Below are 24,513 nucleotides of genomic sequence, written 5' to 3'. Positions count from 1 at the left end.
TGACCAGGACTGATATTTCATAGGACATACCTCCCAACCGTCCCGATTTCCGCGGGACAGTCACGATTTGGTTGACATGTCCCGTGGTCCCGGTTGGAGGGAGGTATGTCCCAATTTCAACTCAGATCTGCGTCCAGAGGACGCAGATCTGAGTTGAACACATATGCGGCTGAAGCAAGGAGCTGACACAGGTGAGCTCCTCGCTTCGCCGCTGCCCGCCTCTCTCCCTGACACATGGGGCTGAAGCTGCTCGCGTGCTCGCTTCGCCGCTGCGTCTCTCTCTCGCTGACACATGCGGCTGAAGTGAGGAGCTGACCTGTGTCAGCTCCTCGCTTCACTGCTGCCGCCGGCTCCTGGCTTGTAGACGCGATGTACAAGCCAGGAGCCGGCGGCAGCGGCGAAGCGAGGAGCTGACACAGGTCAGCTCCTCGCTTCAGCCGCATGTGTGTCAGCGAGAGAGAGAGACGCAGCGGCGAAGCGAGCACGCGAGCAGCTTCAGCCGCATGTGTCAGGGAGAGAGGCGGGCAGCGGCGAAGCGAGGAGCTCACCTGTGTCAGCTACTTCCTTCAGCCGCATGTGTCAGCGAGAGAGGCGGGCAGAGAGTGGCGAGGGAGCGGAGGAGAATGTAAGTTTAATGTGGAGGTGGAACGTGAATCTGGGGGCAGATGAAGGAGAGGACGGTATGACACGGGGGGCAGAGATGGAGAGGACGGTATGACACTGGGGGCAGAGATGTGGGGACATGAATCTGGGGCAGAGATGGAGGGACATGAATCTGGGGGCAGAGATGGAGTGGACATGAAACTGGGGGCAGAGATGGAGGGACATGAATCTAGGGGCAGAGATGGGGGGACATGAATCTGGGGGCAGAGATGGGGGGACATGAATCTAGGGGCAGAGATGGGGGGACATGAATCTGGGGGCAGAGATGGGGGACATGAATCTGGGGGCAGAGATGGAGGGACATGAATCTAGGGGCAGAGATGGGGGGACATGAATCTGGGGGCAGAGATGGGGGACATGAATCTGGGGGCAGAGATGTGGGGACATGAATCTGGGGGCAGAGATGGAGGGACATGAATCTGGGGGCAGAGATGGAGGGACATGAATCTGGGGGCAGAGATGGGGGACATGAATCTGGGGGCAGAGATGGAGGGACATGAATCTGGGGGCAGAGATGGAGGGGACATGAATCTGGGGGCAGAGATGGGGACATGAATCTGGGGGCAGAGATGGAGGGGACATGAATCTGGGGGCAGAGATGGGGACATGAATCTGGGGGCAGAGATGGAGGGACATGAATCTGGGGGCAGAGATGGAGGGACATGAATCTGGGGGCAGAGATGGAGGGACATGAATCTGGGGGCAGAGATGGAGGGACATGAATCTGGGGGCAGAGATGTGAGGACATGAATCTGGGGGCAGAGATGGAAGAGGGGCATGAAACTGGGGGCAGATGAAGGGTGTATATGAAACTGGGGAAGAGATAGAGGGGGGACATATAATTTACAGGTGACTGTAGGAGGATTATACTGTGTGCGGGCACATGAAAAATTAACGAGCGCCCACAAAAGTGGGCGGGGCTAAATTTCGCGCCGCACATTTTGTCCCTCTTTCAGTTCTTCAAAAGTTGGGAGGTATGCATAGAACATGACAATGACTTGAGTCCTGACGTTTCGGCTTCAGTATATTCAGCTTCTGCCTCCTTTATGGATGATAAATCTTCTGAGCTTTTAATAAAAAAAAAAAAAAGTAATAATAGTGTAATAGCGACATAGAAAGTAGATGGCAGTGCGATAGCTGTGTGCCCATAGTAGAGCAGTGACCAGGGGCTCAGGGATAGGGGGGGGGAGACGGAGCCGTCACATCCGAGTCCTGGGGCCCGAAGAGCAGCTCACATAGGATCCAGCATTATACATGGACTGGAGGAGGAGAGAACAGGTAACACCGAGCGGAGGACGGAAAGATCAGTAATAGTAATAGATATAAGAGGACTGAGAGTATATACTGCCAGGTCCTAGTACTGGAGGGACTGCACAGATATATACTGCCAGGTCCTAGTACTGGAGGGACTGCACAGATATATACTGCCTGGTCCTAGTACTGGAGGGACTGCACAGATATATACTGCCTGGTCCTAGTACTGGAGGGACTGCACAGATATATACTGCCAGGTCCTAGTACTGGAGGGACTGCACAGATATATACTGCCTGGTCCTAGTACTGGAGGGACTGCACAGATATATACTGCCTGGTCCTAGTACTGGAGGGACTGCACAGATATATACTGCCAGGTCCTAGTACTGGAGGGACTGCACAGATATATACTGCCAGGTCCTAGTACTGGAGGGACTGCACAGATATATACTGCCAGGTACTAGTACTGGAGGGACTGCACAGATATATACTGCCAGGTCCTAGTACTGGAGGGACTGCACAGATATATACTGCCAGGTCCTAGTACTGGAGGGACTGCACAGATATATACTGCCAGGTCCTAGTACTGGAGGGACTGCACAGATATATACTGCCAGGTCCTAGTACTGGAGGGACTGCACAGATATATACTGCCAGGTCCTAGTACTTGAGGGACTGCACAGATATATACTGCCTGGTCCTAGTACTGGAGGGACTGCACAGATATATACTGCCTGGTCCTAGTACTGGAGGGACTGCACAGATATATACTGCCTGGTCCTAGTACTGGAGGGACTGCACAGATATATACTGCCTGGTCCTAGTACTGGAGGGACTGCACAGATATATACTGCCTGGTCCTAGTACTGGAGGGACTGCACAGATATATACTGCCAGGTCCTAGTACTGGAGGGACTGCACAGATATATACTGCCAGGTCCTAGTACTGGAGGGACTGCACAGATATATACTGCCTGGTCCTAGTACTGGAGGGACTGCACAGATATATACTGCCAGGTCCTAGTACTGGAGGGACTGCACAGATATATACTGCCTGGTCCTAGTACTGGAGGGACTGCACAGATATATACTGCCAGGTCCTAGTACTTGAGGGACTGCACAGATATATACTGCCTGGTCCTAGTACTGGAGGGACTGCACAGATATATACTGCCAGGTACTAGTACTGGAGGGACTGCACAGATATATACTGCCAGGTCCTAGTACTGGAGGGACTGCACAGATATATACTGCCTGGTCCTAGTACTGGAGGGACTGCACAGATATATACTGCCTGGTCCTAGTACTGGAGGGACTGCACAGATATATACTGCCAGGTACTAGTACTGGAGGGACTGCACAGATATATACTGCCAGGTCCTAGTACTGGAGGGACTGCACAGATATATACTGCCTGGTCCTAGTACTGGAGGGACTGCACAGATATATACTGCCTGGTCCTAGTACTGGAGGGACTGCACAGATATATACTGCCTGGTCCTAGTACTGGAGGGACTGCACAGATATATACTGCCAGGTCCTAGTACTGGAGGGACTGCACAGATATATACTGCCAGGTCCTAGTACTGGAGGGACTGCACAGATATATACTGCCTGGTCCTAGTACTGGAGGGACTGCACAGATATATACTGCCTGGTCCTAGTACTGGAGGGACTGCACAGATATATACTGCCTGGTCCTAGTACTGGAGGGACTGCACAGACTAGTAATAGTAGTAAGAGATAGAGTAATACTATAAACCTACATACAAGTTACAGGACAGCAGTAGTAGAAGAGCTGCAGTGATAGCGACATATAGACTAGTAATAGCAGTAATACATCTGGAAGTATTGTATCTGCGGTATAGTCCTTGTAGTAATGTAATATTATAGGAAGTGCAGTGGTAACAATAGTCCCAGCAGTGATAGATACAGATGGGACCAGTATGACCCGCGCCCCGCTACCCCCCTCCTGCTTCAGTTCTTGTGAGTTTCACTATTTTTAGCTTCTGTTTATTTAAAGGGATTTTCTTTGCAGCGAGTCAGGACTAACTCACAGGTCCAATACGGGAAATAGATGTGTATAAAGCAGCACAGCAAACGTGCGAGGGTGGAGACTGCGCATTTATCTGGATATCGCTGCATTCACCTTGTTTTTATAAAACAGAGAAATCCTCATCAGCCACAAAGGACTCCATTAGTGCCCATGTTATACCACTGATAATACCCATAATACACAGTATCAGGGTGGGCTACTAGATGTGTGTATGGTTGTGGATGTTGTATATCTAGAATGGACATGGTGTAGCCTGTGACTGTTGTGTATCTAGAATGGACCTGGTGTATAATGTGACTGTTGGGTATCTAGAATGGATTTGGTGTAGCCTGTGACTGTTGGGTATCTAGAATGGACCTAGAGTAGTCTGTGACTGTTGGGTATCTAGAATGGACATGGGGTAGTCTGTGACTGTTGTGTATCTAGACTAGACCTGGGGTAGCCTGTGACTGTTGGCTATCTAGAATGGACATGGGGTAGTCTGTGACTGTTGTGTATCTAGAATGGACCTAGAGTAGTCTGTGACTGTTGGGTATCTAGAATGGACATGGGGTAGTCTGTGACTGTTGGGTATCTAGAATGGACCTAGAGTAGTCTGTGACTGTTGTGTATCTAGAATGGACATGGGGTAGTCTGTGACTGTTGTGTATCTAGACCAGACCTGGGGTAGCCTGTGACTGTTGGCTATCTAGAATGGACATGGGGTAGTCTGTGACTGTTGTGTATCTAGAATGGACATGGGGTAGTCTGTGACTGTTGGGTATCTAGAATGGACATGGGGTAGTCTGTGACTGTTGGGTATCTAGAATGGATTTGGTGTAGCCTGTGACTGTTGGGTATCTAGAATGGACATGGGGTAGCCTGTGACTGTTGTGTATCTAGAATGGACATGGGGTAGTCTGTGACTGTTGGGTATCTAGAATGGACCTAGAGTAGTCTGTGACTGTTGTGTATCTAGAATGGACATGGGGTAGTCTGTGACTGTTGTGTATCTAGACCAGACCTGGGGTAGCCTGTGACTGTTGGCTATCTAGAATGGACATGGGGTAGTCTGTGACTGTTGGGTATCTAGAATGGACATGGGGTAGTCTGTGACTGTTGGGTATCTAGAATGGATTTGGTGTAGCCTGTGACTGTTGGGTATCTAGAATGGACATGGGGTAGCCTGTGACTGTTGTGTATCTAGACCAGATCTGGGGTAGCCTGTGACTGTAGGCTGCCTATTCATTACAGAATACAATATAACCTTCTCCCCCTCCTCCATAATGCCGCAGCTCCCTACATTTCCTCCCTCATCTCTGTCTACCGCCCAACCCGTGTTCTCCGCTCACTCAATGATCTAACACTTACATCCTCTATTATCAGAACCTCCCCCGCTCGTATACAAGACTTCTCCCGAGCTGCACCACTTCTCTGGAATGCTCTACCCCGGACAATAAGATTAACTCCCAATTTCTACAGCTTCAAACGCAAACTAAAGACACATCAGACAGGCCGATCACAATTCCTAGTGCTAACCCTTCCGTTCTTGATGCCTTTTCAGCCTAACATAGTTGTCCAAGCTCTATCCACATGTTACAGGACACGACTGGTGACGGCTCACAAAGTTTTGTTTGTGTAATGACTGTAACCCCTATTACAAAATTGTCTGAACACTGTATAAGCAATGCCGCCCCTCCTACCTCTTGTGTCACCCCCTCTACCTCATAGATTGTAAGCTCTTGTGAGCAGGGCCCTCAGTCCCATTGTGTGAAATGACGTTCTTTGTTATGTATGTCTGTATCTGAACCCTATAAATTGTACAGCGCTGCGGAATATGTTGGCGCTATATAAATAAAATGTATTATTATTATATTATTATCCAGACCAGATCTGGGGTAGCCTGTGACTGTTGTGTATCTAGAATGGACATGGGGTAGTCTGTGACTGTTGTGTATCTAGAATGGACATGGGGTAGTCTGTGACTGTTGTGTATCTAGACCAGATCTGGGGTAGCCTATGACTGTTGTGTATCTAGAATGGACATGGGGTAGTCTGTGACTGTTGTGTATCTAGACTAGACCTGGGGTAGCTTGTGACTGTTGTGTATCTAGAATGGACGTGGGGGAGGCTTTAGATGTTGTTGATGAGTTGTTGACCTGGGGGTTTATTCTCATTGCCATATTTGGAGCTAGGAAGGCTTTTTTTCTGCTAATATGGGGTAATGTGCATTGTGCGCCTCTTCTAGGTCAACCAAATTGGGGGCCCCTTTATTATCTAAGAATTGTCTCAACCAAAAAGTTATCAACAAGCACCTTTCTCTTGTTCTTGATGATCCATCTATAGAAGGTGCAGAGGGAGAAGCCTCAGATGGGTCCTGATGCCCGAGGGGGCTCCTGATCACCTCAATGTTATATGGCACATGATAGCTGGTGCTCGCTGTCTTGCACTGGGGTTCACATGTTATGGAAAAGTTTCTTTTCTGTACATGAAATTAATCCAGAAATTTCTCTAGAACTGAGGATGAGAGTAAAATAGAGTTTCAGGGGGAAATAGGAAATTATCAGTAAACAAAGGCGGTGCAGGCCATGAGAGTCCTCGCAGGAAAATGGAGAGAAGTCCGACCTCCTCTCATCATAAAAGTGGCCAAATCTCTGGCCCTGCGCCCCCGGGGAGTTTCCTGACAACTTAAGTATCATCCTTTAGGAATGTGCACAAATAAGACATCACCAGGATTATTGTCTACAACATGCCACGAGTAACTCAGCAATGGCCGCACGTCAGTGCTCTGGTGTAGTAAGTGCCATATTCTTCTACAAATAGAAATTTCTGTCCTTTTTGCACAAAAAGTTGCTACTTTTGGCTTTGCAGATCGATACATTCTCTATGGCCAAGAATTGTCACTCATTAGATCCCTTGAACCTTCTACTACTGCATTGCAGTCTATGGTAAAATCCCTGTAGGCCTCCATGGTTATATAGGTAAGGCAGGTCTGGAGACCTAGATGTCTCCTGGCAGCCATAATAACCAGAGGGTTCCCATGATCTTGCTGTGTGGTAAAGCAAACGGGGAGGGGGGGAGGGGATCACTGGATGGAAGAGAGGAGCGGAAACAAGGGCTGTAAAAAAGAGTCAATGCCCACCATCAGAGAGGACTCCATTGTGGGCACCAACAGATCTTCACTGTGTACAAGGGGTTAAACCATAACAGTAGATGACAATGGAGAACTGTGCTCAGATGTGGCCACCATGACAGATAGAGGTGACTGTTTCGGGTTTGTAGGGTGTAGGGGCTCTTGCTCTCTCCCAGCTTTATGACAAAATCCCTAATGTAAGTGATAGCAATGATGACGGGACGATGGGAACATCTGATGTGCCTCTGCTGTTTGTCTTCAGTGACTTTGTCCTCGGTGGTGACCTCTTGGCTCCATCCCAAACCTGGAGGAAGCCAAACTCTAAACAGACTTAATAAATGAGTGGAATTTTTTCTGCAGAGTCATGTGAGCGGCGTCCTCCGGCTCAAGTATCGGGTCACGTGACTCACTCGCATTGTAAGTGAACTGAAGGGGTTTTTTGGAGATTTTCACTGGCAAAGGAAACTCCAACCGAGCATGGAATAACCCAAGACAAGTCATATCTGCAGCTCCTCGGGACAATCTTATAGTATCTGGCCCTTAACTCGCCCATGTGAGAGCGACCAGGTCTGACAACCATCGCACAGATGGAGACAGCAAACTGGTTTATTCTAGGAGTGTGAACGCCCTACACGAAGAAGCTGCTCAGATATCTCAGACATGTCCTGCACGGTTTGTGGGGCCAAAACAAGAAGTGAAATGAAGAAAACAGAAGTCCTGTCTCATCTGGCTTCAAAAACTGAACCAGAACACCTGAATATGGAAACAGTCTCAGGGTTGGGCCAGTGAATGCGGCAACCACATGTGACCAAATCCCCAGATATTTAGTATGAGTTTGAAGGTCATATCTCAAGGTCTTGTGAACACCTCGGCTGGTTCAGTGTTGTGTTCAGTCAGGGGAAGATGTCTAGGGGACACAGGAGTAGAGAAGGTTCGGTGAAGTCTGCAGGGGGCAGAAGAGTCTAGAAGATACAGAAGAGATAGAGGGGTCTGGAAAAGGACAGAGAAGTCTAGAAAGGGACAGAGGAGATAGAGCAGTCTAGAAAGGGACAGAGGAGTCTAGAAGATACAGAAGAGATAGAGGGGTCTGGAAAGGGACAGAAGTCTAGAAAGGGACAGAGGAGATAGAGCAGTCTAGAAAGGGACAGAGGAATCTAGAAGATACAGAAGAGATAGAGGGGTCTGGAAAGGGACAGAAGTCTAGAAAGGGACAGAGGAGATAGAGCAGTCTAGAAAGGGACAGAGGAGTCTAGAAGATACAGAAGAGATAGAGGGGTCTGGAAAGGGACAGAAGTCTAGAAAGGGACAGATGAGTCTGGACGGGGAAGGAATGTGGGAGTGACAGAGGAGTCTAGAGGGGACAGATGTGTCAGGAGGTCGACAGAGGAGTCTGAATTTGGACACAAGAGCAAAGGAGACAAAAGGTTTTGTAAGAGATAAAGGAGTATGGAGAGGACATAAGAGAAGAGTGGAGGGGACAAAGGGGCCTGAAAGAGACAGAGAAGTATGGAGGAGGCAGGAGAGGACTGGAGGTGACAGGGGAGTCTGAAGGGGACAGAGAAGTATGGAGGGCCAGAGGAATCTGGAGACACTAGATGTGAATTGAACACTTGTTGCCTCCTCTTCGGCTGATAGTTGTGGGTCCCAGAGTTGGGACATTATCATGACGGGGCTGATTGTTCAGTGCGGTGCAGTTTGGGTGGAGATGTTGGTAATCTCTATGGCTGCCAGTGCTGTGTGTGGGTTACTTGGGTTCTTGGCTGGCTCTCAGCTGGCACACGATGTGTTTCCTCATAGTAATGGGCTGTAATGTCGGCTCTCATCAGATAATATTCAGCCGCTTCCTCTTTCTTTATCACCTTGTGTAATCATCAGCTCCGCACCTACCGCTCTATTGTTTTCCTTACAGACGTCTCCAGCCTCTCCTCCAGCTCCTCTCATTGTGTCCGTCACTGCGAAGACTAAACCCGAGCATCTTCTGAGGACCCTTCAGACCCTTCGGAGAATTGTTGGATGCAGCAAAGAAGACGCTCCCCAAATTTACCAAACACACACCAAATATGGCCGAAAAACACCTGTAAACACAAGTGGAAAACAGCGAAATGTAAAGGAGACGCAACTATAATACCGGTACGTAGCAAATATAAAAGAGACCTATAGCCGCAGTTGTACATATATATTATATACAGTATATACCCAGGTTATACCGGCTGTACATATATAATTATATACAGTATATACCCAGGTTGTACCAGCTGTACATATATAATTATATACAGTATATAACCAGGTTATACCGGCTGTACATATATATTATATAGAGTATATACCCAGGTTATACCGGCTGTACATATATAATTATATACAGTATATACCCAGGTTATACCGGCTGTACATATATAATTATATACAGTATATTCCCAGGTTATACCGGCTGTACATATATAATTATATACAGTATATTCCCAGGTTATACCGGCTGTACATATATAATTATATACAGTATATTCCAAGGTTATACTGGCTGTACATATATAATTATATACAGTATATACCCAGGTTATACCGTCTGTACATATATAATTATATACAGTATATACCCAGGTTATACCGGCTGTACATATATAATTATATACAGTATATTCCAAGGTTATACCGGCTGTACATATATAATTATATACAGTATATACCCAGGTTATACCGGCTGTACATATATAATTATATACAGTATATACCCAGGTTATACCGGCTGTACATATATATTATATAGAGTATATACCCAGGTTATACCGGCTGTACATATATAATTATATACAGTATATTCCAAGGTTATACCGGCTGTACATATATAATTATATACAGTATATTCCCAGGTTATACTGGCTGTACATATATAATTATATACAGTATATACCCAGGTTATACCGGCTGTACATATATAATTATATACAGTATATACCCAGGTTATACCAGCTGTACATATATAATTATATACAGTATATACCCAGGTTATACCGGCTGTACATATATATTATATAGAGTATATACCCAGGTTATACCGGCTGTACATATATAATTATATACAGTATATACCCAGGTTATACCAGCTGTACATATATAATTATATACAGTATATACCCAGGTTATACCGGCTGTACATATATAATTATATACAGTATATACCCAGGTTATACCGGCTGTACATATATAATTATATACAGTATATACCCAGGTTATACCGGCTGTACATATATAATTATATACAGTATATACCCAGGTTATACCGGCTGTACATATATAATTATATACAGTATATACCCAGGTTATACCGGCTGTACATATATAATTATATACAGTATATACCCAAGTTATACCGGCTGTACATATATAATTATATACAGTATATACCCAGGTTATACCGGCTGTACATATATATTATACACAGTATATACCCAGGTTATACCGGCTGTACATATATATTATATACAGGAGATACCCAGGTTATACCGGCTGTACATATATAATTATATACAGTATATACCCAGGTTATACCAGCTGTACATATATAATTATATACAGTATATACCCAGGTTATACCAGCTGTACATATATAATTATATACAGTATATACCCAGGTTATACCGGCTGTACATATATAATTATATACAGTATATACCCAGGTTATACCGGCTGTACATATATAATTATATACAGTATATACCCAGGTTATACCGGCTGTACATATATAATTATATACAGTATATACCCATGTTATACCAGCTGTACATATATAATTATATACAGTATATACCCAGGTTATACCGGCTGTACATATATAATTATATACAGTATATACCCAGGTTATACCGGCTGTACATATGTAATTATATACAGTACTAGCTTTTACCCGCGACTTCGTCTGCGGTGATTTGAGAATTGGGCGGACACAGACGTGTGAAACTGTAAAAGTACTTTAAAAAGTTTGGTGGGCTAGCAAATCTGTTGTATTGTGTATGTCGTGATACAGACAATGTGATGTGTTGTATAGTGTATGTAGTAATACAGACAATGTGATGTGTTGTATTGTGTATGTCGTGATACAGACAATGTGATGTGTTGTATTGTGTATGTCGTGATACAGACAATGTGATGTGTTGTATTGTGTCAGACAATGTGATGTGTTGTATTGTGTATGTCGTGATACAGACAATGTGATCTATATGTAAAATGTGAGTGAGTAGAGTGAGGGCGACTCCTGAGGTGACAGTAAGGAGTGTGCAGGCAGGTTGAGGCAGGAAATGCCAGGCAGTGTGTGTGAGTCTATAGCTGGGGCTAGGAGTCCTGCTTTTGTGAGTCTCGTGCTAGGAAGCCATGTTGTTTAGTGGCACCAAAAGTAGCCTGTGACTCAATCCTAAGGGAAAACTATGTTTGTGGAAAATTGCACGCAAATCCGTCCAGGCGTTTTAGCGTGATTGAGGAACAAACATCCAAACTCACAAACATCCAAACATCCAAACACACAAACTTTCACACTTATAATATTAGTAGGATATACCCAGGTTATACCGGCTGTACATATATAATTATATACAGTATATACCCAGGTTATACCGGCTGTACATATATAATTATATACAGTATATGCCCAGGTTATACCAGCTGTACATATATAATTATATACAGTATATGCCCAGGTTATACCAGCTGTACATATATAATTATATACAGTATATACCCAGGTTATACCAGCTGCACATATATTTAATTATATACAGTATATACCTAGGTTATACCAGCTGTAAATATAATTATATACAGTATATACCCAGGTTATACCGGCTGTACATATATAATTATATACAGTATATACCTAGGTTATACCAGCTGTAAATATAATTATATACAGTATATACCCAGGTTATACCGGCTGTACATATATAATTATATACAGTATATACCCAGGTTATACCGGCTGTACATATATAATTATATACAGTATATACCCAGGTTATACCAGCTGTACATATATAATTATATACAGTATATACCCAGGTTATACCAGCTGTACATATATAATTATATACAGTATATACCCAGGTTATACCGGCTGTACATATATAATTATATACAGTATATACCCAGGTTATACCGGCTGTACATATATATTATACACAGTATATAACCAGGTTATACCGGCTGTACATATATATTATATACAGGAGATACCCAGGTCATACCGACTGTACATATATAATTATATACAGTATATACCCAGGTTATACCGGCTGTACATATATAATTATATACAGTATATACCCAGGTTATACCGGCTGTACATATATAATTATATACAGTATATACCCAGGTTATTCCAGCTGTACATATATAATTATATACAGTATATACCCAGGTTATACCAGCTGTACATATATAATTATATACAGTATATACCCAGGTTATACCGGCTGTACATATATAATTATATACAGTATATACCCAGGTTATACCGGCTGTACATATATAATTATATACAGTATATACCCAGGTTATAAAAGCTGTACATATATAATTATATACAGTACATACCCAGGTTATACCGGCTGTACATATATAATTATATACAGTATATACCCAGGTTATACCAGCTGTACATATATAATTATATACAGTATATACCCAGGTTATACCAGCTGTACATACATAATTATATACAGTATATACCCAGATTATACCGGCTGTACATATATAATTATATACAGTATATACCCAGGTTATACCAGCTGTACATACATAATTATATACAGTATATACCCAGATTATACCGGCTGTACATATATAATTATATACAGTATATACCCAGGTTATACCGGCTGTACATATATAATTATATACAGGAGATACCCAGGTTATACCGGCTGTACATATAGAATTATATACAGTATATACCCAGGTTATACTGGCTGTACATATATAATTATATACAGTATATACCCAGGTTATACCGGCTGTACATATATAATTATATACAGTATATACCCAGGTTATACCGGCTGTACATATATAATTATATACAGTATATACCCAGGTTATACCAGCTGTACATATATAATTATATACAGTATATACCCAGGTTATACAGGCTGTACATATATAATTATATACAGTATATACCCAGGTTATACAGGCTGTACATATATAATTATATACAGTATATACCCAGGTTATACCGGCTGTACATATATAATTATATACAGTATATACCCAGGTTATACAGGCTGTACATATATAATTATATACAGTATATACCCAAGTTATACCGGCTGTACATATATAATTATATACAGTATATACCCAGGTTATACCGGCTGTACATATATAATTATATACAGTATATACCCAGGTTATACCGGCTGTACATATATAATTATATACAGGAGATACCCAGGTTATACCGGCTGTACATATAGAATTATATACAGTATATACCCAGGTTATACCGGCTGTACATATATAATTATATACAGTATATACCCAGGTTATACCAGCTGTACATATATAATTATATACAGTATATACCCAGGTTATACCAGCTGTACATACATAATTATATACAGTACATACCCAGGTTATATCGGCTGTACATATATAATTATATACAGTACATACCCAGGTTATACCGGCTGTACATATATAATTATATACAGTATATACCCAGGTTATACCGGCTGTACATATATAATTATATACAGTATATACCCAGGTTATACCGGCATGGTCCATATTACTATACAGGTAGTCCTCGACTTACGACTTTTATCCGTTCTTATGCGGCGTTGTAAACCGAATTTCAACGCAAGTTGGAAACATACGTAACTGTACCATACAACGACGCGTAGGAATGGATCAACGTGATTTGGTGTGCAGCAGCTTGGAACCGAGGTAGACTGTACCATATACAGTACAGTACAGACTTCCTCGCTTCCTCCCGCTGCACACTATATCACATACTGTACAGGGAGAGCTGGCAGTTTGCTGATACGAGGGAGCTTACTTTTTCTCATAGGAATGCATTGGCCAGCATTGATTGGCCAGTGTACAGTATTCGGCCAATCAACACTGGTTCTGCTGCAGGTTCGTCTGTGAGGAGGCGGAGTCTAATATCGGACCACAGTAGTCTCCATTGTGGGCCGATATTAGACTCCGCCTCCAAACAGACGAGCCTCTGGCAGAACCAGCGTTGATTGGCCAAATGCTGTACACTGGCCAATCAACGCTGGCCAATGCATTCCTATGAGAAAAGGTAAGCTGCCTCATAACAGCAAGCTGCCAGCTCTCCCGACTAGCAAGGACGAGCCTGCTGCAGAACCAGCATTGATTAGCCGCAGGCTCGTCCTTGCTAGTCAGAAGTGCTGGCAGCTTGCTGGAGGGAGCTTACTTTTTCCCATAGGAATGCATTGACCAGCGTTGATTGGCCAGTGTACAGCATTCGGTCAAGTAACGCTGGTTCTGCCGGAGGCTCGTCTGTGAGGAGGCGGAGTCTAAGATCAGGCCACAGCAGTCTCCATTGTGATCTGATAGTAGACTCCACCTCCTGGCCAGCGTTGATTGGCTGAATGCTGTACACTGGCCAATCAACGCTGGCCAATGCATTCCTATGAGAAAAAGTAAGCTCCCACAAAAATGCAAGCTACCAGCTCTCCCAACTAGCAAGGACCTACTCGCTCATCTCTAGTCGTAACCACAAAACGTTGTAACCTGAGACCGTCGTAACCCGAGGACTACCTGTATTCAGCTGATGTAAGTTATACATCTTCTTGTATATGGACCTAGTTGTAGACCTTCATCCTCACCATGTCCACCAGTGAATGCCATCAGTGTTGTTCTCTCTATACGGTGTTGCAGGCTTTTGACCTTTCCTGTACATTAGACTGATCTTCTATAAGAAATGGTCTTGGACTTTCTCTTTGCAGACGATGCATCTTCAGTGACCGCTCACCTGTCATGTCAAACATAAACCTCTACAACTGCAGTAACACCAGTGCTTTCATCCTTAGCGGAATCCCAAACCTGGAGGACTTCCATTTCTGGTTGGGTTTTCCTCTCCTCTCCATGTATGTCATTGCAGTTATGGGCAACGCCTCGATTCTCTACATCATCAAGGTGGAGCAGGAGCTCCATGAGCCCATGTACATCTTCCTCTTCATGTTGTCCTTGATAGACCTGTTGCTAGCCACCACTACTATGCCGAGAATGCTGGGGATCTTCTGGAGTGACGAGCGGGAGATTGCTTTCGATGCCTGTCTTACGCAGATGTTCTTCATCCATTTCTTGTCTGCTCTGGAGTCTGGAATCCTGGTGGCCATGGCTGTAGATCGCTATGTGGCCATCTGCCACCCTCTACGATACTCCTCTATTCTGACCACTGAGAAAATTTGTAAGATGTCTGCGCTGATTTTGGGGAGAGGAGCTCTTGTTATGATCCCCATCCCCCTCATCATCAAGAGACTTCCACAGTGGAAACATAATGTCCTGACACATTCCTACTGCCTGCACCAAGAGGTGATGAACCTGGCGTGTGGAGACATCAGGGTCAACATCATCTATGGACTCTTCGTTATCCTCTCGGTGATGGGCGTAGACTCGCTCTTCATCTCTATTTCTTACATGCTGATCATTAAGGCGGTGCTCGGCGTGGTGGAAGACGCCAGCTCCAAGGCCTTCGGCACTTGCGCCGCCCACATATGCGCCGTCCTTGTCTACTATATCCCTTTGATTGGTCTCTCCGTCGTACACAGGTTCAAAACCAACTCCACTCCAAACCTTCACCTCCTGTTTGGGAACGTCTATCTCCTGCTACCCCCTGTGATTAACCCCTTAATTTATGGGATAAAAACTAAGCAGATTCGCAACGGACTTAAAAAGTTATATGGTAAAATTATTGGTCAGGAAAAGAACTCCAGGAAGATATGACCTAAGAAGAAGATGGAAACACCAAAGCATGGACGCCCACCTATAGATAGACAGTGATAATGTCTTTTGTTCTGATCCATCAAAGACAACATAAGGGTAGTCTGAGATACAGTACTGGACCCTCCCCCCCAGTCTTAGTTACATGACTATGGTTCCTATATGAGGAGGACTGGCCAACCATCTAACACATATGGAGGCCTCCTGACCTTCTTCAGAGGTTGGAAAATATAAGAATTGGACAGTTTGGTCTGGATGAGATCAGACAGTCACTCCTGGCAGTGGACTCTCCCCTTTCCATTATCTACACCTGCACAGGTTACACAAGCCCAGTGTGCATGTAGATGGGGGAGTCAGACAAGTGTATGGCCGGCACAAGGTCTCCAGGGAGATGTGACTGCTGGAGGTCTCCTCATAGACAGGGCTATCGTTTATTTATTATTAATTGTTCTCACAATTTTATAGCCATTAAAACTGATTTTAGATTCTGATATTTAAAGCATCTCCCATGTCTAAAGTCATCATCAGGGCTGTCTAGAAGTGCTATCTAGCAGGGCTGTCTCGCAGGGCTGTCTAGTAGGGCTGTCTCATAAGGTTGTCTATCAGGGCTGTCTGGCAGGGCTTTCTCTCAGGGCTGTCTAGCAAGGTTTTCTAGCAGGGCTGTCTCTCAGGTTTATCTAGGAAGGTTGTCTATCATGGCTGTCTCTCAGGGCTGTCTTGTGGGGCTCTCTAGCAGGGATTTCTAGCAGAGCTGTCTCATAGGGATACCAAGCAGGGCTTTCTCTCAGGGCAGTCTCACAGGGTTGTCTTGCAGGGCTGTCTTGCAGGGCTGTCTCACAGAGCTGTCTCGCAGGGCTGTCTACCAGGGCTGTCTCAAAGGGCTGTCTCACAGGGTTGTCTTGCAGGGCTGTCTCGCAGGGCTGTCTATCAGGGCTGGCTCACAGAGCTGTCTCGCAGGGCTGTCTACCAGGGCTGTCTCAAAGGGCTGTCTCACATGGTTGTCTTGCAGGGCTGTCTACCAGGGCTGTCTCACAGAGCTGTCTCGCAGGGCTGTCTACCAGGGCTGTCTCAAAGGGCTGTCTCACAGGGTTGTCTTGCAGGGCTGTCTCACAGAGCTGTCTCACAGGGCTGTCTACCAGGGCTGTCTCAAAGGGCTGTCTCACAGGGTTGTCTTGCAGGGCTGTCTACCAGGGCTGTCTCACAGAGCTGTCTCGCAGGGCGGTCTACCAGGGCTGTCTCGCACTAATCTCTCCATGTGCCTACAGGTATAACAAGATATGAGCAGGAATCTTATCAGACGCTTCCTTCTGATTGTTGTGGCAGCAATGACTTGGAGTGTAGTCAGGTATCAGTAATGGGAGACAATACCGGCCTGTCCGTCCTCCGCTCTGTCCTCACTCTATGTGTCTGCAATATCCTGACATGTGAATAGGAGCCGATAACAGGCATTGTAACCCTGGGCGGTATCTTATCACTCTCTATGGCTTTCCATCAGAAGACGTCATTGACCTGCACATCATCCATATCTGCTCCTCTACCTGTCTGGCTCAGCTGGGTGTGTTCACACATGGGATCAGAATCACATTGAGGACGCACATTACAGGAAAGCTGGGTTCTTTTGTTGCAAATTTTGTTGCAGTTTTTGAGCCAATCCTACTCACATCTGATACATCCCCTAACCCTGCTCATATCTGAAACATTCTCTAACCCTGCTCACGTCTGATACATCCTCTAACCCTGCTCATATCTGATACATTCTCTAACCCTGCTCACGTCTGATACATCCTCTAACCCAGCTCACGTCTGATACATCCTCTAACCCTGCTCACATCTGATACATCCTTCTAACCCTGCTCATATCTGATACATCCTCTAACCCTGCTCACATCTGATACATCCTCTAACCCTGCTCATATCTGATACATCCCCTAACCCTGCTCATATCTGATACATCCTCTAACCCTGCTCACATCTGATACATCCCCTAACCCTGCTCATATCTGATACATCCACTAACCCTGCTAACGTCTGATAAATCCTCTAACCCTGCTCACGTCTGATACATCCTCTAACTCTGCTCATATCTGATACATCCTCTAACCCTGCTCACGTCTGATACATCATCTAACCCTGCTCATATCTGATACATCCACTAACCCTGCTCACGTCTGATACATCCACTAACCCTGCTGATGTCTGATACATCCTCTAACCCTGCTCACGTCTGATACATCCTCTAACCCTGCTCACGTCTGATACATCCTCTAACCCTGCTCATATCTGATACATCCTCTAACCCTGCTCACGTCTGATACATCCTCTAACCCTGCTCATATCTGATACATCCTCTAACCCTGCTCAGATCTGATACATCCCCTAACCCTGCTCACGTCTGATACATCCCCTAACCCTGCTCACGTCTGATACATCCACTAACCCTGCTCACGTCTGATACATCCTCTAACCCTGCTCATATCTGATACAGCCTCTAACCCTGCTCATATCTGATACAGCCTCTAACCCTGCTCATATCTGATACATCCTCTAACCCTGCTCACATCTGATACATCCTCTAACTCTGCTCATATCTGATACATCCTCTAACCCTGCTCATATCTGATACAGCCTCTAACCCTGCTCATATCTGATACATCCTCTAACCCTGCTCACGTCTGATACATCCTCTAAGCCTGCTCATATCTGATACAGCCTCTAACCCTGCTCATATCTGATACAGCCTCTAACCCTGCTCATATCTGATACATCCACTAACCCTGCTCACGTCTGATACATCCTCTAACCCTGCTCATATCTGATACAGCCTCTAACCCTGCTCATATCTGATAGAGCCTCTAACCCTGCTCATATCTGATACATGCTCTAACCCTGCTCACATCTGATACATCCACTAACCCTGCTCATATCTGATACATCCTCTAACCCTGCTCACATCTGATACATCCCCTAACCCTGCTCATATCTGATACATCCACTAACCCTGCTCACGTCTGATACATCCTCTAACCCTGCTCACGTCTGATACATCCTCTAACCCTGCTCACGTCTGATACATCCTCTAACCCTATTCATATCTGATACATCCTCTAACCCTGCTCATATCTGATACATCCTCTAACCCTGCTCATATCTGATACATCCTCTAACCCTGCTCATATCTGATACATCCTCTAACCCTACTCACATCTGATACATCCACTAACCCTGCTCATGTCTGATACATCCACTAACCCTGCTCACGTCTGATACATCCTCTAACCCTGCTCACGTCTGATACATCCTCTAACCCTGCTCATATATGATACATCCTCTAACCCTGCTCACATCTGATACATCCTCTAACCCTGCTCACGTCTGATACATCCTCTAACCCTGCTCATATCTGATACAGCCTCTAACCCTGCTCATATCTGATACAGCCTCTAACCCTGCTCATATCTGATACATCCTCTAACTCTGCTCACATCTGATACATCCACTAACCCTGCTCATGTCTGATACATCCTCTAACCCTGCTCACGTCTGATACTTCCTCTAACCTTGCTCACATCCGATACATCCTCTAACCCTGCTCATATCTGATACATCCTATAACCCTGCTCACATCTGATACATCCTCTAACCCTGCTCATATCTGATACATCCTCTAACCCTGCTCACGTCTGATACATCCTCTAACCCTGCTCACATCTGATACATCCACTAACCCTGCTCACGTCTGATACATCCACTAACCCTGCTTATGTCTGATACATCCTCTAACCCTGCTCACGTCTGATACATCCTCTAACCCTGCTCACATCTGATACATCCTCTAACCCTGCTCACGTCTGATACATCCTCTAACCCTGCTCATATCTGATACATCCTCTAACCCTGCTCACGTCTGATACATCCTCTAACCCTGCTCACATCTGATACATCCACTAACCCTGCTCACGTCTGATACATCCTCTAACCCTGCTCACGTCTGATACATCCTCTAACCCTTCTCATCTCTGATACATCCTCTAACCCTGCTCACGTCTGATAAATCCTCTAACCCTGCTCACGTCTGATACATCCTCTAACCCTGCTCACATCTGATACATCCTCTAACCCTGCTCACGTCTGATACATCCTCTAACCCTGCTCACGTCTGATACATCCTCTAACCCTGCTCATGTCTTATACATCCACTAACCCTGCTCATGTCTGATACATCCACTAACCCTGCTCACGTCTGATACATCCTCTAACCCTGCTCATATCTGATACAGCCTCTAACCCTGCTCATATCTGATACAGCCTCTAACCCTGCTCACATCTGATACATCCCCTAACCCTGCTCATATCTGATACATCCACTAACCCTGCTCACGTCTGATACATCCTCTAACCCTGCTCACGTCTGATACATCCTCTAACCCTGCTCATATCTGATACAGCCTCTAACCCTGCTCACATCTGATACATCCTCTAACCCTGCTTATGTCTGATACATCCTCTAACCCTGCTCACATCTGATACATCCTCTAACCCTGCTCACGTCTGATACATCCTCTAACCCTGCTCATATCTGATACAGCCTCTAACCCTGCTCATATCTGATACAGCCTCTAACCCTGCTCATATCTGATACATCCACTAACCCTGCTCATGTTTGATACATCCACTAACCCTGCTCACGTCTGATACATCCTCTAACCCTGCTCACGTCTGATACATCCTCTAACCCTTCTCATCTCTGATACATCCTCTAACCCTGCTCACGTCTGATACATCCTCTAACCCTGCTCACGTCTGATACATCCTCTAACCCTGCTCACGTCTGATACATCCTCTAACCCTGCTCATGTCTGATACATCCTCTAACCCTGCTCATATCTGATACATCCACTAACCCTGCTCATGTTTGATACATCCACTAACCCTGCTCACGTCTGATACATCCTCTAACCCTGCTCACGTCTGATACATCCTCTAACCCTGCTCATATCTGATACAGCCTCTAACCCTGCTCACATCTGATACATCCTCTAACCCTGCTTATGTCTGATACATCCTCTAACCCTGCTCACATCTGATACATCCTCTAACCCTGCTCACGTCTGATACATCCTCTAACCCTGCTCATATCTGATACAGCCTCTAACCCTGCTCATATCTGATACAGCCTCTAACCCTGCTCATATCTGATACATCCACTAACCCTGCTCATGTTTGATACATCCACTAACCCTGCTCACGTCTGATACATCCTCTAACCCTGCTCACGTCTGATACATCCTCTAACCCTGCTCATGTCTGATACATCCTCTAACCCTGCTCACGTCTGATACATCCTCTAACCCTGCTCACGTCTGATACATCCTCTAACCCTGCTCATGTCTGATACATCCTCTAACCCTGCTCACGTCTGATACATCCTCTAACCCTGCTCACATCCGATACATCCTCTAACCCTGCTCATATATGATACATCCTATAACCCTGCTCACATCTGATACATCCTCTAACCCTGCTCATATATGATACATCCTATAACCCTGCTCACATCTGATACATCCTCTAACCCTGCTCATATCTGATACATCCTCTAACCCTGCTCACGTCTGATACATCCTCTAACCCTGCTCACATCTGATACATCCACTAACCCTGCTCACGTCTGATACATCCTCTAACCCTGCTCACATCTGATACATCCACTAACCCTGCTCACGTCTGATACATCCTCTAACCCTGCTCATATCTGATACATCCTCTAACCCTGCTCACATCTGATACATCCTCTAACCCTGCTCACATCTGATACATCCACTAACCCTGCTCACGTCTGATACATCCACTAACCCTGCTCACGTCTGATACATCCTCTAACCCTGCTCACGTCTGATACATCCACTAACCCTGCTCACGTCTGATACATCCTCTAACCCTGCTTACAGTCCTATGAAAAAGTTTGGGCACCCCTATTAATCTTAATCATTTTTAGTTCTAAATATTTTGGTATTTGCAACAGCCATTTCAGTTTGATATATCTAATAACTGATGGACACAGTAATATTTCAGGATTGAAATGAGATTTATTGTACTTACAGAAAATGTGCAATATGCATTAAACCAAAATTTGACCGGTGCAAAAGTATGGGCACCTCAACAGAAAAGTGACATTAATATTTAGTAGATCCTCCTTTTGCAAAGATAACAGCCTCTAGTCGCTTCCTGTAGCTTTTAATCAGTTCCTGGATCCTGGATAAAGGTATTTTGGACAAACAATTCAAGTTCAGTTAAGTTAGATGGTCGCCGAGCATGGACAGCCCGCTTCAAATCATCCCACAGATGTTCAATGATATTCAGGTCTGGGGACTGGGATGGCCATTCCAGAACATTGTACTTGTTCCTCTGCATGAATGCCTGAGGATTTGGAGCGGTGTTTTGGATCATTGTCTTGCTGAAATATCCATCCCCGGCGTAACTTCAACTTCGTCACTGATTCTTGAACATTATTCTCAAGAATCTGCTGATACTGAGTGGAATCCATGCGACCCTCAACTTTAACAAGATTCCCGATGCCGGCATTGGCCACACAGCCCCAAAGCATGATGGAACCTCCACCAAATTTTACAGTGGGTAGCATGTGTTTTTCTTGGAATGCTGTTTCTTTTTGGACGCCATGCATAATGACTTTTTTTTATAACCAAACAACTCAATTTTTGTTTCCAAAATGAAGCTGCCTTGTCCAAATGTGCTTTTTCATACCTCAGGCAACTCTATTTGTGGCGTACGTGCAGAAACGGCTTCTTTCTCATCACTCTCCCATACAGCTTCTATTTGTGCAAAGTGCGCTGTATAGTTGACCGATGCACAGTGACACCATCTGCAGCAAGATGATGCTGCAGCTCTTTGGAGGTGTCTGTGGATTGTCCTTGACTGTTCTCACCATTCTTCTTCTCTGCCTTTCTGATATTTTTCTTGGCCTGCCACTTCTGGGCTTAACAAGAACTGTCCCTGTGGTCTTCCATTTCCTTACTATGTTCCTCACAGTGGAAACTGACAGGTTAAATCTCTGAGACAGCTTTTTGTATCCTTCCGCTGAACAACTATGTTGAACAATCTTTGTTTTCAGATCATTTGAGAGTTGTTTTGAGTAGCCCATGATGCCACTCTTCAGAGGAGATTCAAATAGTAGAACAACTTGCAATTGGCCACCTTAAATACCTTTTCTTATGATTGGATACATCTGGCTATGAAGTTCAAAGCTCACTGAGGTTACAAAACCAATTTTGTGCTTCAGTAAGTCAGTAAAAAGTAGTTAGGGGAATTCAAATCAATAAAATGATAAGGGTGCCCATACTTTTGCACCGGTCAAATTTTGGTTTAATGCATATTGCGCATTTTCTGTTAGTACAATAAACCTCATTTCAATCCTGAAATATTACTGTGTCCATCAGTTATTAGATATATCAAACTGAAATGGCTGTTGCAAACACCAAAATATTTAGAACTAAAAATGATTAAGATTAATAGGGGTGCCCAAACTTTTTCATAGGACTGTATGTCTGATACATCCTCTAACCCTGCTCATGTCTGATACATCCACTAACCCTGCTCACGTCTGATACATCCTCTAACCCTGCTCACGTCTGATACCTCCTCTAACCCTGCTCATATCTGATACAGCCTCTAACCCTGCTCATATCTGATACATCCTCTAACCCTGCTCACATCTGATACATCCTCTAACCCTGCTCACGTCTGATACATCCTCTAACCCTGCTCATATCTGATACAGCCTCTAACCCTGCTCATATCTGATACAGCCTCTAACCCTGCTCATATCTGATACATCCTCTAACCCTGCTCACATCTGATACATCCTCTAACCCTGCTCATGTCTGATACATCCTCTAACCCTGCTCACGTCTGATACATCCTCTAACCCTGCTCACATCCGATACATCATCTAACCCTGCTCATATCTGATACATCCTATAACCCTGCTCACATCTGATACATCCTCTAACCCTGCTCATATCTGATACATCCTCTAACCCTGCTCACGTCTGATACATCCTCTAACCCTGCTCACGTCTGATACATCCTCTAACCCTGCTCACGTCTGATACATCCACTAACCCTGCTCATGTCTGATACATCCTCTAACCCTGCTCACGTCTGATACATCCTCTAACCCTGCTCACGTCTGATACATCCTCTAACCCTGCTCACGTCTGATACATCCTCTAACCCTGCTCATATCTGATACATCCTCTAACCCTGCTCACGTCTGATACATCCTCTAACCCTGCTCACATCTGATACAGCCTCTAACCCTGCTCATATCTGATACAGCCTCTAACCCTGCTCATATCTGATACATCCTCTAACCCTGCTCACATCTGATACATCCTCTAACCCTGCTCATGTCTGATACATCCTCTAACCCTGCTCACGTCTG

At 44.7% G+C, this 24,513-nt stretch overlaps 1 protein-coding gene across 1 annotated transcript in view; it reads left to right on the top strand.

Moving 5' to 3' along the window:
* LOC142194003 (olfactory receptor 51E1-like) overlaps window positions 1–16,432 on the top strand; it is an 18,918-nt gene extending 2,486 nt beyond the window's left edge. Inside the window, exons 2-3 of the mRNA XM_075263030.1 lie at window positions 8,995–9,215; window positions 15,056–16,432. Coding sequence (XP_075119131.1) covers window positions 15,087–16,055 — 969 coding nt within the window. The 5' untranslated portion in view covers window positions 8,995–9,215; window positions 15,056–15,086 and the 3' untranslated portion in view covers window positions 16,056–16,432. The remainder of the gene's footprint in view (window positions 1–8,994; window positions 9,216–15,055) is intronic.
* Window positions 16,433–24,513: the final 8,081 nt, after the last annotated feature.

The sequence above is a fragment of the Leptodactylus fuscus genome, chromosome 2, assembly GCF_031893055.1.
Source record: "Leptodactylus fuscus isolate aLepFus1 chromosome 2, aLepFus1.hap2, whole genome shotgun sequence".
Taxonomy (NCBI): domain Eukaryota; kingdom Metazoa; phylum Chordata; class Amphibia; order Anura; family Leptodactylidae; genus Leptodactylus; species Leptodactylus fuscus.
This window is presented reverse-complemented; position numbering and strand designations above follow the sequence as displayed.